The sequence below is a fragment of the Kogia breviceps genome, chromosome 12 (assembly GCF_026419965.1).
Source record: "Kogia breviceps isolate mKogBre1 chromosome 12, mKogBre1 haplotype 1, whole genome shotgun sequence".
NCBI lineage: Eukaryota > Metazoa > Chordata > Mammalia > Artiodactyla > Physeteridae > Kogia > Kogia breviceps.
The window spans coordinates 21,551,077-21,567,503 of record NC_081321.1 but is presented as its reverse complement, the minus strand read 5'-3'; the positions used below and the strand labels follow the sequence as shown (position 1 = coordinate 21,567,503).

Below are 16,427 nucleotides of genomic sequence, written 5' to 3'. Positions count from 1 at the left end.
ATGGTAGGCTTTGGGGTAAGATGTGCTGACCTCAAGGAAACGAGGGCTAAGAAGGTAGTAGATCAGTTTGGGTGGAGCCATGTATTCCCCAAAATACAAATTTTAGAAACCATAAACTCTAAATGCCCTGTAAACAAGCCGCACGTTGAGGCGGAAATGGCATAGCATAATTTCAAAGGTAAGAGGGCCAGCTCCCAGTTAACTGACCAGAATTTAATCTCTGAAGAACTTCAATAACTTACAATGTGTACATTTCTATATGCATGTGCATGTGTGTATAAACATTCCCCCCCCCGATTTTGTTTGCAGCCTACTATCAAATGCTCTTGATAACATCAGCTTGAAAACATAGTTTTACAGCCCTTTTTGTTTTCTATTACTTATTAGAGAAAACATTCGACTCCTTAAATCCATACAACTGACTCACAGCCCATTCTGCAAGTACCCATATACACCTCTTCATCTCTTTGATTTTTATTTTCTGGTCTATCAAACATACATACCATCCAATATACATACTAACTTTCTACTTAAATTTCAACAGTTATGATATTTAGGCCATCACCTCACAAATCTGAAGGTCTTACAACCGATGAGACTTGTGGGCCCACGTGTAAGTTCTCTCTCCAGTTGGCCAGTTCTCCCAATAGGGAAAGGAACTCTCTTTCAGCTGGTTCATTCCATTGCTATTCCTAATACTGGACCGCAAGATGTGAACCAAACATCTACCAAATTGTGTTGATGGTGACCACTGATTTGCACAGTGGTAAACGCTAATGGAGCCAGGTAACTGTCTCAACCAACCCCCTCAGGAAGCCTTGTAAAGTTGAGACGAGAACTCAGAAAAAAATAGAGGAGAGTGTGTCAGGAGGAAGGAAGAAGAGAAAAGCATCAAAACCCAGATAGACTATAATGTCCTATTCCAGCAGGTTTAAGTATCAGGATCATCTGATGATATCGTTAAAAAACACACGAGCCCATGGTGGTAACCCTCTATTCTGTTCAGTCTCCATCACAAAACAAGGTGGGGAGAGGGGAGAGATATGTATTCAGAAAAATTCCCCAAATGTTCGTAGTCAGTTCTCCTCCTCTCCCTCTTACCTCGGTGGGAGAAATACTGATGGTCATTTGAAAATATAAATCCAGGTCCTACCCACAAAGCTTTGACTGCCTCAGTTTGAGGTGGGAGCTGGGGAATCTTGATTTTCTTAATAATTCTAATGTTGGTCCTGAAGCCCTGCCAGGGCTGAGGAACAAATACACCAATCTAGTGGAATATGTAAAACGAAATCCCTCAACTACTGTTCCAGAAATACCACTTTCCTTGACTAGAGGTTCACTAAACGTGTAAGGTTACATGAAACCTCTGGTAAGAGCCTAGAATTGGTTCTAGTTGTTATATTTTCTGAAATTGTGACAGAGTAAATGGTTGAATAGTCCTTCAACTATTTAAAAGCATGTATCATATAAAACAGATGAACAACAAGGATAGCACGGGGAACTATATTCAATATCCTGTAATAATTGTAATGAAAATGAATCTGAAAAAAGAATATATATATGTATAACTGAATCACTTTGCTGTGCGCCTGAAACTAACACTGTAAATCAACTGTGTTTTAATTTTTAAAAAGGAAGTTAAAACGTTAAAAAATTTTTTAAATTAAAAAAATAAAAGCATATATTGGGTTGGCCAAAAAGTTCGTTCGGTTTTTCCGTACGATGGCTCTAATAGTGCTTAGTTGCCTTTAACTTCATTCGAAACAATTTTGTTAGATTGCATGTGACAGCTGTCATATCAGCGTGCACTGAATAAAAACATCAAAATTGGTGAATTTTTGTGTAGCCATTGAAGATGGAAGGAAAAAAGTGGCATATTATGCTTTATTATTTCAAGAAAGGTAAAAACACAACTGAAACGCAAAAAAAAAAAAAAAAAGATTTGCGCAGTGTTACAGAGAAGGTGCCGTGACTGTTCGAAGATGTCAAAGGTGGTTTCCGAAGTTTCGTGCTGGAGATTTCTCGCTGGACGATGCTCCACGGTCGGGCAGACCAGTTGAAGTTGACGGTGATCAAATCGAGACATTAACTGCGAACAACCAACGTTATACCACGTGGGAGATAGCCGACATACTCAAAATATCCAGATCAAGCATTGAAAATCATTTGCACCACCTTGGTTATGTGAACCGCTTTGATGTTCGGGTTCCACATAAGTTAAGCAAAAAAACCCTTCTTGACCATATTTCCACATGCGATTCTCTACTTAAACATAACGGAAACGTTCCATTTTTGAAACATATTGTGACGGGAGATGAAAAGTGGATACTGTACAATAATGTGGAACGGAAGAGATCGTGGGGCAAGCGAAATGAACCACCACCAGCCACACCAGAGGCCGGTCTTCATCTGAAGAAGGTGACGCTGCGTATATGGTGGGATTGGAAGGGAGTCCTCTATTATGAGCTCCCTCCGGAAAACCAAACAATTAATTCCAACAGGTACTGCTCCCAATTAGACCAACTGAAAGCAGGGCTCGACGAAAAGCATCCAGAATTAGTCAACAGAAAATGCATAATCTTCCATCAGGATAATGCAAGACCGCATATTTGTTTGATGACCAGGCAAAAACTGTTACAGCTTGGCTGGGAAGTTCTGATTCATCTGCCGTATTCACCAGACACTGCACCTTCGGATTTCCATCTATTGATCTTTACAAAATTCTCTTAATGGAAAAAATTTCAATTCCCTGGCAGACTGTAAAAGGCACCTGCAACGGTTCTTTGCTCAAAAAGATAAAATGTTTTGGGAAGATGGAATTATGAATTTGCCTGAAAAATGGCAGAAGGTAGTGGAACAAAAGGGTGAATATGTTGTTCAATGAAGTTCTTGGTGAAAATGGAAAATGTGTCTTTCATTTTTACTTAAAAACGGAAGGAACATTTTGGCCCACCCACTCTCATGCCCTGAGCAAGAATACACTTTTCTAGGTTAAACATAACCAGTTCCTTAGTTTGTTAAACTCTTCACCTTCATGCTTACCTTCTCTGGGTAAGTTTTAGTTTGCCAATGACACTTTGAAAATAATATTCTAAGAATCGAATACAGTACTCAAGGTGTGGTCTAATCTACAAAAGAGGTCCAATTGAAGTTGGGTCTCCAGGACACAGAAGTATAACAAAGGAAGTCAAACCATGCATGACACTTCCCTGAAGAGAAGAACCTTCTGAAGAGGAAAATACTTTTGGTTTCTTCAAACCACCAAAGCAGAGTAGAGTCCAATTTGTGACCAGAAAAGCGAAGGAGCTGGGGCCAGGACGATTATATCCTGTCCCTGGTAGCTGGTAGAGACCAGCTGTACCCTGACCCTGACCACCAGGTGAGTGCATGACAAGCGCACCCGAAGCCCATTCAGACATCTCGTTGTAATTGGTTCCTAAATACGTGAAAGTCCTCCTCCGGGGACAAAACACAAAATAGGACATGAGACCTCAGGTAGCCACCACTCCTGGGCGACTGCGAGGGAGGGAAAGGGGCTCATCCACTAGTCAGTCCCCTCAGTGATGATGAGAAAACAAGGAGATGATAGTCGACGGCTTTTGCTCAGCTTCTATACTAGAGAATTGCTGAAGATTTTTTAAAAAGAAGATGATCAGATTGGCATTTTGGAAAAAAGATTCTGGTGGTCTGGAAAAGGATGGACTAGAGCAGGAAAGGAAGCGTGTCAGGGACATCAAGTGCTCTAGAGGGTTATTTAGATCAAGCAAGACAATGGTAGCACAGACAGGACAGATTTTAGAGAGGAGGGAATGGCAGGATTCGGTAGGAGGTAGAATTGGTAGAATTTGATTAACTAAGTGGGGGAACACGTGGGAAGTGTCTAGCATGACTTAAACTTCTGCTTTAGGAAGCTGTGTGGATGGAGGACTATGAAATTAGCCAAGACAAAGACAACCAGAGGGGCTTCTGAGGAAAGGTAATGAGCTCAATGGGTTTTGTTGTTGTTGTTTGTTTTAATTTTTTATTGGAGTATAGTTGATTTACAATGTTGTGTTAGTTTCAAGTGTAGGGCAAGGCGAATGAGTTATACACATACACATAATGAGCTTAATGTTTTACATGATGACACTGATGTGTCTACAGGACATTTCAGGGGAGTATCTGGTTGGCTAGTAGAGACAGGGACCTGAAGAACAGCAAAGAATTGGAAAAATAAATAGATGTGAGAGTCATTGGAGGAAAAGTGAATGTGGAACTCAAGGGAAAAGATCAAAACACTCCTGGATACTGGGTAGAGCAGTATCCCTCCAAGTGCAGTCCACAGACTCTCTGGACCAGAATCACCTTTCTCCAGGATGAGAAGCCCAGGTTGGTACTAGCATTTTTGACGTTTTCAAATAAAATTTAAGAATAATTCTGGCAAAAATTGGAGAAGAGGGACAAAGATGAAACCATGGGGAACCTAAAGGCATTGGAGAGAGACCATAAATTGAAAATGTGAAAGTGGAGAGGTAGTAAAAGAGTTGTAATAAAAAAGTCAAGAGAGCAAAGTAAATGTCATGGTTGCGTCTTTTAGAGGATGCAGATTACCTGCTATAATACCGTCCATCTGCTCCAACGCCGCAGCCAACATGTCACTTGCATCACTCATCATTTTGCTATTCGTCAAGGGCAAACCCCAACCTAGATCTGAAAAAATAATGATGTTATCATTACATCCTTAAATGACACATGCTTCCTGGCAGGTCTGATAATTCAACATCAAATTATAACTCCACCTAGCAGCCAAATACAGAGGATTTGTGAAGCATTAGAGCTGAATGAAATGAACCATTGAACAACCTATGACCGATCATCTGCCTACTGTACTGCAGGACCACATGCTATAACTGATCAGTTAATAAAATAAGTACAATGCAGTTTCTGAACCCACGGTGTTTAAACTGCAGTAGGATGGTTTCCGTGCTGTATACTGTAGGGCTCTGGGTCTCTGTGAGGGCACCAGAGGTGGCTGTGGAACTTTGTCAGGGCCACGAGGGATGCTGCGTACACAAGACTTGTTCTTTCTGCACCAGCCCCACCTCATCTCTGCTCTCTCAATTTTGCCTTTAATTTTTTTTTTTTTTTCACAATAGGGAATTACCGTAAGATTTGTCTAAGAAAATGGTTCAGGGACATATATAATAAGCACGTACACATCTACTGGTATTTTGCAACATGACAATAGCTATCATGTATTGAGTGAGTGCCTACAGTGGTTCTGACACATTAATATAAATTATCCATAATCCTTAATCATGAGAGAAACCCTATAAAATGCATAAATTCCTCTTCGTTTTATAAATGAGATCAAAGATGTTTGTTGATCTTTGCCTGTAAAGACAAGCAAGTAAGTATAACAAAAACAAGTTTACAAAGAACAGTTTTTAAACTAGGTCTGTCTGATTTCCACTATAATATTAAATTTTTGTTTCTCTGATCCTATCTCACAGATAGGTTTAGGCTGAAATTGTGTGACAATCTACTCACTCTTTTACCAGTTAAAAAATAACATTGAAATTATCCTTGCAAAAAAATCTGGTCATTAACAGGAAAAAGGCAAATTACGTGATTTTCAATATTAATTAATACATTTCAGGTACCAGCTAAGCACCCATATAAATTCTCCCAACAGGCCTAAGTAAGGCTCTTGCTACTCTGCAGATACTGTGGTATAGCAAACACATGGGAAAGAAAGGATATGTTGCTTAAAAGAAACCTTTGCCCTCTGTTTCCAAGTAACCAGGTCTTATCACTTTATTTTTACAAACATATTTACAGTTCTGATAAACAGCTGCTTAGATCAGTTCTCTATTGTGCATTCACTCTAATAAAATGCCATTTAATCATTGTGAAATCTTACTTTGATTTTATAGTATTCATAGATTTCATCCAAGAATTTCCCAGAACTTTACTCCCTTCAGAAGGTATAAAATATCACTACCATTTTATGCAGAAGTACTACAGCACAAAAATACCCAAGGCACGCATTTACAGTCACCCAGAAATCAGGGGGTTAATAAACTAGGTTATGAACCTAGGAGTTCTCAAAAATCTACTTGCATATTTAGCTAGTGCACAGTCCAGAGAGGTGGGGCACAAATTTAATGATCACGCTTCGGGCTGGAAACCTCAAAACATGAAAATTGAGAACACAAAGGATTAAGCCAAGGAGTGTATGGTCCTTGAATTTTATATCAGTAAGTGGCTTACATTCCCTTTCATTTTAAAAACTGAACTTCAAAGAGCTCTAGATAGTATCTAGATAGATTCTATCTATCTATCTATCTATCTGTCTATCTATCTATCTATAAAAGAGAGACAGACAGACACATGCCAGGCTCAGCTATAAACGTGGGGAATGCTGATAAAATAAAATAATGCTCATGTTAGAAAAGCTCTCATCACCTCACTAACTTAGAAAAACAAATATTCGTCTTTGTTGGCAACTATAATTTGTGTAGAGCAGGAACACTTTTCCAAGAAAGACAGGTAGTTATCTATTTCTTCTCTATTCTGTTAAATGTACCTTTCAAACTCTATGACGTGGAGGTATGAGAACTTAGGCCATGCTTTTCAAAATGGTGGTGAACAACCAATTTAAAAAAAAATTTCCAGTTTGTTAGAGACCAAGTCTTTGTTTAATATAATAAAATATGACAACAATATTAGAGTGTTATAAAAGTTTATAAATGCTTACTATCAATCTCTATGCTCAGCACATAGCAGCCTACATGTAACAGTAAGGACAAGACAGACAGTAAACACAATTAATAAATATGTATATAATATGGCAAAGGTGGTAGGTGCTAAAGGAGAAAAATCGAGCAGTTATCCTCAGGAGATCAGAGGGTTAGGAATTTGGAGAGGTTTGCAAATTAAACAGGGTGGTCAGGAAGAATGACAGATTCAAAGGTCAAAGACTTCTTTAATAAATTAAAATTAGTTAAATATAGGTGGTAGTTCAGTAGTATTCCAAGTGTAGAATTCTTACAAATTGATTAAAACAATGGGAGAGCTGAAGTCACGAACAGACATATAACAGAAGAGGAAACACTTTCAGCCAATAAAAATATGAAGAGATGCTTAACGTTATTAATAGTCAAGAAATTTAAGATAACAATGTGATACCATTTTACACCCAGTCAGCTGGCAAAAAAATTTTGGAGAGTACCAAGTACTGTAAAAGGATGTGAATGCACAGAATCTCTTACAGAATGGTAATGGGAATGTAAAATGGGCTAAAATTAAACATTTACATTCATTTTCAATCTAGCAATATTTACCCCAAGGTATATAACCATGAGCAATACACAAATGTTCATAGCAGGACTTGTCACAAGGACAAAAATGTGAAAACAACCCAAATGTCCATCAATGTGAGAGGAGATGAATCAACTGGTATATTTACACAATGTAATTGCATACAGTTTTCAAAATAAACTAAAACAATGCATGTGTAGTTTGGACAAATCTATGCAATAGAAAAGCAAATAAAAAAGTAAGTCTCTGGTAAATTCAGCAAGACCTTTTATAAAGTTAAAGACAATTAAATACAAATATATAAATACACGCACATATATTAGAAATACATACAGATTCAATATAACTATACAAAAAGAAAAGAGGGAACGATAATACACAATTCAGGATGATGACTGCCTTAAGCCAGGGACATAGAGGGACAGAATGGGAAAAAGGGTTATGCAGTTAAATGAAGGTTACTGTCAAGTTTTTGAATTAGGGATGGACTCAAAAGTTATTATTACACTATTAAAAATGACAAAATGGGAATTCCAGTTCTGATAATAGTGGAATAGATTGTATTGGACTTACTGTCCCACAAATAGCAATACAAAACACTGGATGACATATAAAACAATTTTAAAGAAATTGGAGAGTGACCAGAAGCAGGTAGAAACTATGAGGAATTCAGCTCTTGAGTAAAGGGAACCATAATGAGTGAGATTCACATTTATACATCTTTTCACTTGTGGGCACTCCCCTGTCCACATGATGCAGAGTGGTTAGGGCTTATGAAAAAAATTACAGTCTAAAATAAATGGCTCAGTGGATAAAAGGGGGTAAAGTTCTTACATTATGCACAAAGATGTTTAATACTAATTCATAGCAGGCTGTGATACGAATATATAATATAATCCATTAAAACTATAAAATAAAAAGACAAATTAAGCCAACTGAGTTGATGAAATAGACTACTAATAAAATCCTCAGTTAATCCAAAAGAAGGCAGTAAAGGTGGAACAATGAAGAGATGGGAGAAAAAGAAATCAAATGGCAAATGGTAGACAAACTCAATCATATAATTTATCATTACATTAAATATAAATGGAATAAACATTAATAAAAGCCAGAGATTGTCAGACTGGTTAAATCCAAAGACACAGTAAGCCTGGGAAAGAAGGAGTGGCTATATTAATATAAGAAAAATGACTTCCAATCAAGAAGTATTACTAGAAAGAAAGAGGGGTATTTTATAATGATAAGAGTCAATTCATCAGGAAGTCCTTACAATCATAAATGTTTTTGCAACTAATAACAGAGCGTCAAATGACATGAGGCAAAATCTGACACAATTAAGGGAGAATTACACAAATTCTGTCCATTTATATTTAACATAATTGTTGATATGGTTGGATTTAAGTCTACTGCCCTGCCTTTTTTTTTTTTTCTGTTTGTCCCATCTTTCATTTGTTCCTCCTTTTCAACCTTCTTTTAGAATAATAGACAAGGTAGGAAAAAATTCAGGTAATAATATAGATGTTAGTGACACTATCAACCGTCTTGACCTAATTGAATTTATAGAACAAAACATCCAAATGCAGGGACTTCCCCAGTGGTCCAGTGGTTAAGAATCCGCCTTCCAACACTGGGGACGCAGGTTCGATCCCTGGTTGGGGAACTAAGATCCCACATGCCGCAGGGCAACTAAGCCTGCGCTCTAGAGCCTGCAAGCCACAGCTAGAGAGAAGCCCGTGCGCTGCAACTAAGACCCAACGCAGCTAAATAAATAAATATTTTTTTTAAAAAAAATCCAAATGCAGAACATACATTCTTTTCAATCCACGTTATATTCACCAGGACAGGCCATGCATGTATGCAAGGCCACAAAATAAATTCGAAATGGGCATTAAAGGACTATATAGAAGAGTGAGAACAGCAACCTGAAGTGGTAAAGCATTAATGCTAAGAATAGAGCTTCCATATTTATTAAAAGTCTGACTTGCCCATGGCTTAAGCTACTTTAGAGGCAGCCTCACTTTGTGAGCATCTGTGTTAATAAGGCAATGTCAATTTTCATGCCTGGGTCAAAGTATTTTTAAAGGCTAAATAAAAGGGTTCAGAAAATCCCATGCTCTATAAAGATTTTCCTATATCCTCAGAAACATTTCTGAGAGGAAGATTCTCCTGGGCATTCTCACATACTTAATATTGATACAATGGAATAGTACTCTAATACAATGGAATAGTACTCCTCAATGAAAAAGACTGATACATATAACATTATGTTGAGCCGAAGAAGTCAGACATAAATGACTACGTAGGTACTATGTGATTCCTTTCATGTGAAATCCAAAAATAGGTAAACTATGGTGACAGAAAGTAGGAATTCCTTGCAGGAAGTGGTGAATGACTGAAGGAGATACTGGGGACTTTCTGTTCAACATCTTGATGGAGGTGTTGGTTATACAAGTTTATACATTTGTCAAAACTCATCGAATACATTTAAGATGTGTTCATTTCACTGCATGTAAGTTTCACCTCCAATTTTAAAAATTAGGATTCAAAATGGTTGTTAGAAATTAGAAATAAAACAATACTTTTAAAGGAACCAAATTAAAAACTGGATGAATATAAGTAGGCTGTGCATGGCCTTATAATGATAATTTATCATGGATAAAGGATAATGAATAATCCAATTCTATGCACCTAAGACCCAAAATAAAACTCAGGATAACCAGTTTCTTTTGTTCTAATTCTTTGCTTACCCAGAAAGCTGCTGATTACAATTTCTTCTTTTAGGTGGTCAAAAACATCTAGAAAGTAAAAACTTTATCATCTGATAATTCTCACACGATACCAGATTTATTTCTGGATTGTAAATAGCTAATACACACTTCTTTGAATGGCTTGTTGAAGGAAAAGGCACCAGAAAATACAACCACCACCAACAACAAAGGAATGGGGTTTGCAAGGTTGTAGTTCAAGCTGGAGAAACCCCTGATTTGTTTCAGAGATCAGCTCTGCTTGCAAGAGTCCTCACTTTAGTGGTTTCCTATTCCGATGGTTTAAGAAAAAGAAGTTAAGAAAAGTCTTGGAAAAGCAGTCTCCTGGAGGTAACATTCATATTTTATAGTATGGGTTTAAAATAAAATGTCAAAGCATATTTTGGGTATATTTCAAGCTTGGCCAGGATCCATTTAGAGCAGATTTGAATAAGGTAAAATATCAGGGAATGCTTCAGCAATGGGTGTGCTGGCTAAAGCACTGGCAGAAAACCATACTTTTTACAGGGTTGCTGACTAACTGATGTTTTAGGTCAGGCCAGCTACCCAGTCTCTCTGGAAGGAAGGGAAGGAAAGGAAGGAAAGGAAGGAAAGGAAGAAAGGAAGGAAGGAAGGAAGGGAGGGAGGGAGGGAGGGAAGGAAGGAAGGAAGGAAGGAAGGAAGGAAGGAAGGAAGGAAGGAAGAAAGGGAAGAAGGAAGGTTGTAAGAAAATTAGAAAGTCTGTTTCTAAACTTTGGTGAGAATGACATTTGTCCTAACTTTCTCAGCTTTACTTAGGTAAAATGTTTTAAGTTTGAAAGAGAACTTCAAATTCCATGCCCAGAGATGGACACTAAGACACTTCAAAGGAGAAATCCCTTCAGTGAAAGAATGTTTACACACGTTCAGCTAGGCTGGTGGAGCACCAAGTTATTACTTGGTCATTATGAAAACAATACAGTTTCATATAAATTACCCACAGATCTCTCACCAATGTTTTCCTGCAAGAGGCTCACTACGGATGTCAATCATTATGAGATGACTTCCCGTGTAGGCAGCAATACAATCTTAGCAAAGCAATGTCTTGAAAATTGGAGTAGGAAGGACTGTGGAGTGGTCCTCAAGGTGTGGGGCCTGATCCGCAGCAGCCCTCAGCATCCCCTCTGAGCTCAGATGTAAATCCTTGGGCCGAGATCTACTGAGTCAAGAAGTCTAGAGGCAGGGTTCGCATGAGCTGCCACGTGATTCTGACACGCACTCGGTCACTGTGCTAGAGCACAAGAGGCCCTCTTTCCTCTGGGGAAAGCGAACCCCACCCAGAGGAGTTGCGAACTGCCTACCAAGGGAAACAAACAAGGGCACAGCTCCTCTCCCCAGCTCCTGCTTCTACTTTTTTTTTTTTTTTTTTTTGGTGGTACGCGGGCCTCTCACTGTTGCGGCCTCTCCCGTTGCGGAGCACAGGCTCCGGACGCGCAGGCCCAATGGCCATGGCTCACGGACCCAGCCGCTCCGCGACATGTGGGATCCTCCCGGACCGGGGCACGAACCCGTGTCCCCTGCAGCGGCAGGCGGATTCTCAACCACTGCGCCACCAGGGAAGCCCCCTGCTTCTACTTTTGATCTAAAAATAACAGCTCTGAAGAAGCAATTCAGGTTTTAACCTGAAAAAAAATCTCTCCCTTTAAACTTCAACCACTCAGTCATTACGTCTGGAACTTTTTAAGATTCTTATACAATCCTCCTTGCTTTCTGGTTCTCTGCTATGTATCTGTCATCACGTATTTCCTCCTCCACACTGCATTAGTCCAAATCCTTTCACCTGCAGTCTTCTCTAACATCCCTAGAAAAGTAATTCAGGATCACTTGAAAAGGGCAACGTGGTAAGTAAGACATGGGGGTCGAGGGGGCAGGGGAAGTGTTGAAAAGAGTGGTGATGTTGGCAGCAGGGGAGACATCTCATGTGACAACACACATGTAAAAAGTCTGTCAAGCTGTAAAAATAAGTATAATGTCGAGGATATAACTGGAAATTTGAACACCATGTATCTGACAATAGTAAGGAATTATTTTAATGTTTATGTAATAATAGAGAGGAGCAAAATATTAATGGATGAAACCGTATGACACCTGGAGGTTGCTTTAAAATAAGAAAGGAGAAGGGAATAAGAGTAAAGATATAGATGAAACAAGATTAGCCATGATTTGATCATTGTTGAGATGAGTGATAAGTACATAGGGTAACACTATACTATTCTGTCTACGTTTTTATATATTTGAGATTTTCCATAATGAAATATTTAAACTTTTTCATCCATATCTTCAGACAATAGGATTTTCAAACACCCTTGACCCTGATATAATTGGCTTAAATATTTTATTTTTCTATCATAACCTCAAGCATACCAAGGGCTCACCAAATATTTACAAACCAAATAAGAAAGTACTTGTTACTTTAACCACCTGCATAAACACAAACATATGCTCAGAAAATGGAAGAGCCTCTCACAGAGAGATGGAAGGCAGAGCATAAAAGAGGGCATATTAATGACTGTGTATTAGGAAGAGTTACTTCTCCTGCTCACAAAACTGAAGAGCCATAAAAGATGGTTAAATATTCAAATAAATGAGGCAGCAAGGAAAATAGGCTAAAATAAAAGGAAACGAACCTTTTGGCTCTATGCTATTGTTATGTAGGAATGATAACAAGAAGGGAGTTGATTTTAAAAGTTCATTACAATAAGCCAAGATCTTTTACTTCTTGAATAAAAGGATGTTGCTGCTGTTTGAAAAACTGACGTGGATTAAATGTCAGTAAATCTGAAGATCTAGCAATAAATGGAAAGGATGGCCCATTTCCCTCCACCTACTATTATTAGCTATTATGATGACTGCACGAAATTATGGATTTGCCCAAGGTCACTCAAGAAGTAAGATTTCAGTCCAAAACCCAAGTATGCCTCTCACTCAATCCAACAGGTATTTATCAAACAGCTATTATGCCCTGACTAGGACCACCAACTTTGACCAGGACCACCTACCTATCTCATGTGCTTCTAGTCCAAATTATATGCCACCCCCGGGACACCCACCCCCGCCTGCCTCTCACACTGCACAGCATACCCTTCTCTGAACACACCCTGCTCTCTTACCTCTGTGTTGTCATTTCTCTCCTTGCACCACCCCTTTTAAGCCCGGGGACACATACTTCCGAGACAGCTCAGGCATCCTCTCCATCCATCCACACACGTTCAAGACAGCTCAGGCATCCTTGGGCCCTCCCAGAGCATCCTGGGTATGACTTCACGAGACCCCTAATTTTACAGCATCTGTCTCCTTGACTGCGCTGTGAGCTCCTTGATAACAGAGACTGTATTTCTGATCTCTGCATCCCTAGTGTCTCATGTGGTGGACATCAAATGCTTGCAGCACAAATGCATACGCCCCAGGAGCTCCTCAAACATGCACACTGTCATGTCATAACTATTCTTGCTCCTATACTCCCTGTTTTGGCAAATAGTGTGAGCTTCCTCTTAGCTGCACAGGCCAGAAACCTATCTTCTCACCTTAACTTTTAAGATAAATTTGATCACTGCTATCACCCTTGCTAGCTACCATCTCATAAAATGAACTTTCATGCTCTTCAAGAGGTAGGTGAACCAAATTCATCGTGCTACTCTGGAATGACGTTATTACTCCTATGAGTTTGCAAACTTAGTTCCCGATATGATGCAGAAATATCAGGGGTCCTGAGCAGGTTTCAACTTCTAATTTTTCTAACTTACTCTAACCTCTTCTTTTTAGGTCTTATAACCTGAGGACTCGTCTCTCTCCTATTTTCCCACCCAGGTCTACCAACCCAGTCTTCGCTGGCTAAGAGATAAGCAGTTCTGGCATATGTGAGACCCAGAATTGCACCCCTCAGGAGGGCAGGGCTGGGTAACAGCTCCTCGAAGCTCTGAATGGGAGGGAATGGGCAAGGTGACTATATATAAGCACCCTCTAAAGGAGTATGTTATAAACCCCTAAGATTAAAAGGTAGTGAAAAAGTTTAGTAGACTATAATCAAACATTTATTTTAATAAAATAGAAGACATCAGAATGTCTCACAAGAAATAAAAGTATTATTTTGTGAAACTTTTGATTTGGTTTTATGTATATACCTGCCTGCAACAAATACTGACTGAAGGCCTACCGTGTGCCAGGTCCTGGAGGCAGAACAGTGGAAAAGACAAGCAAAACAGACAAATCACTCTGCCTTTAGGGAGCTGACATTCCAGTGGTTTCAGCGCACACATGCGCGTGCGTGTGCGCGTGTGTGTGCGTCTGTAAGGACATGCATGCGTATGTACTGCATCGTGATGTAAGAAAGTATATTTTAGGGCTTCCCTGGTGGCGCAGTGGTTAAGAATCCGCCTGCCAATGCAGAGGACACGGGTTCGAGCCCTGGTCTGGGAAGATCCCACATGCCGCGGAGCAACTAAGCCCGTGAGCCACAACTACTGAGCCTGCGCGTGTAGAGCCTGTGCTCCACAACAAGAGAACTCACGACAAAGAGAGGCCCGCGCACCGTGATGAAGAGTAGCCCCCGCTCGCCGCAACTAGAGAAAGCCTGCAGACAGAAATGAAGACCCAACGCAGCCAAAATAAATAAATAAATTAATTAATTAAAAAACAAAAAAGAAAGTGTATCTTACACTGAGTCAAAAATATCTGCAGATTACTTCTTTCTCTACAGTGGTGCTAATTTAAAACATGGTCTATGAAACTGGTGCCAGTTCACCAACTGTTATTGGTCTACTGTGAGATAAGTATAGAAATTGAGAATAAGTATTCAGAAAATTTTATAGCAACTTGACCTTGCTGTGATATCCAATTACATGATAATTTTGCTGCCAAACCCAATTATTTTAAAATTGAATTTTATAAAAAAGAATCCATGATGGATTGGAATAAGAAAAACAAAACAAAACAAAAAAAAACAAAAAATGTAGTCCTTCACCAGAGATGGTTGGAGAAGCACGGCTCTGGAGGACACACTGGGTGGGGTTCTGGGGAACAGGTGTGTACATGGTACTTTAGTTGGGAACTGCAGCCACGGAGCACAGACAGAAGGGCTGACACATGCGCGAGAGAACCCCAACAAGTGGGGAGTACAGTTCAGGTTTATCCTTTCCCCATACATGTCCAACGAGGACAATAATTAAATGGAAAGGAGAAAAGTGTTAGCACTGACAATGATGATATATGGCTAAATTCAGACGTGAAACAAAAAACATTTGTATTAAATTAACATCAAGGGCAGTCACACATAGGCATACCTCATTTTAATTTGCTTCACAGATAGCAGTAGCTTTGTGGGTTTTTTTTTTTTTTTTTTACAAATTGAAGGTTTGTGGCACCCCAGTGTCGAGCAAGTCTATCCGCACCATTTTCCAACGGCACTTGCTCACTTCATGTTTCTGTGTAACATTCTGGTAATTCTAGCAATATTTCAAAACTTTTCTAATTATTGTTATATTTGTTATGGTGATCAGTGATGTCTGATGTTACTACTGGAATTGCCGTGAGGCACCATGAATAGCATCCATATAAGATGGAGAACTTAATTGATAAATGCTGTGCGTGTTCTGATTTCTCCACTGACTGGCCTTCCCCCCGTCTCTCCTCCCTATTTCCTGAGACACAAGAATAGTGGAATCAGGCCAGTTAATAACCAACCCTACAGTGACCTCTAAGTGTTCATGAAGAGTTGCACGTCTCTCACTTTAAATCAAAAGCTAGAAATGAGCTCAGAGAGGAAGGCACGTTGAAAGCGGAGGTAGGCTGAAAGCTAGGCCTCTTATGCCAGTTAGCCAAGTTGCGAATGCAAGGGAAAACTTCCTAAAGGAAATTAAAAGTGCTACTCCAGTGAACACAGGATGATAAGGAAGTGAAACAGCCTTATTGCTGATATGGAGAAAGTTGCAGTGGTCTGGATAGAAGATCAAACCAGCCACAACATTCCCTTAAGCCAAAGCCTAATCCAGAGCATGACCCTACCTCTCTTCAGTTCTATGAAGGCTGAGAGAGGTGAGGAAGCCGCAGAATTTCAGTTTGAAGTTACCGGAGGTTGAAGGAAAGAAGCCCTCTCTATAACATAACAGCACAAGGTGAAGCAGCAAGTGCTGATGTAGAAGCTGCAGCAAGTTATCCAGAGATCTAGCTCAGATCATTCATGAAAGTGGCTACCCTAAACAACAGATTTTCAGTGTAGATGAAAGAGCTCTCTATTAGAAAAAGATGACATATACAACTTTCATAGCTAGGGAGAAGAAGTCAATGCCTGGCTTCAAAGCTTCAAATAACAGACTGACTCTCTTTTTAGGTGCTAAAGCAGTTGGT

At 39.4% G+C, this 16,427-nt stretch overlaps 1 protein-coding gene across 16 annotated transcripts in view; it reads right to left on the bottom strand.

Moving 5' to 3' along the window:
• The window catches only part of PPFIBP1 (PPFIA binding protein 1), a 180,513-nt gene that overhangs the window by 64,282 nt on the left and 99,804 nt on the right, over nucleotides 1–16,427 (bottom strand). For all 16 annotated transcript variants that reach the window (XM_059081534.2, XM_059081537.2, XM_059081536.2 and 13 more), the window contains one exon: nucleotides 4,591–4,689. In XM_059081534.2, the coding sequence (XP_058937517.1) occupies nucleotides 4,591–4,654 (64 nt within the window). In that variant the 5' untranslated portion in view covers nucleotides 4,655–4,689. The remainder of the gene's footprint in view (nucleotides 1–4,590; nucleotides 4,690–16,427) is intronic.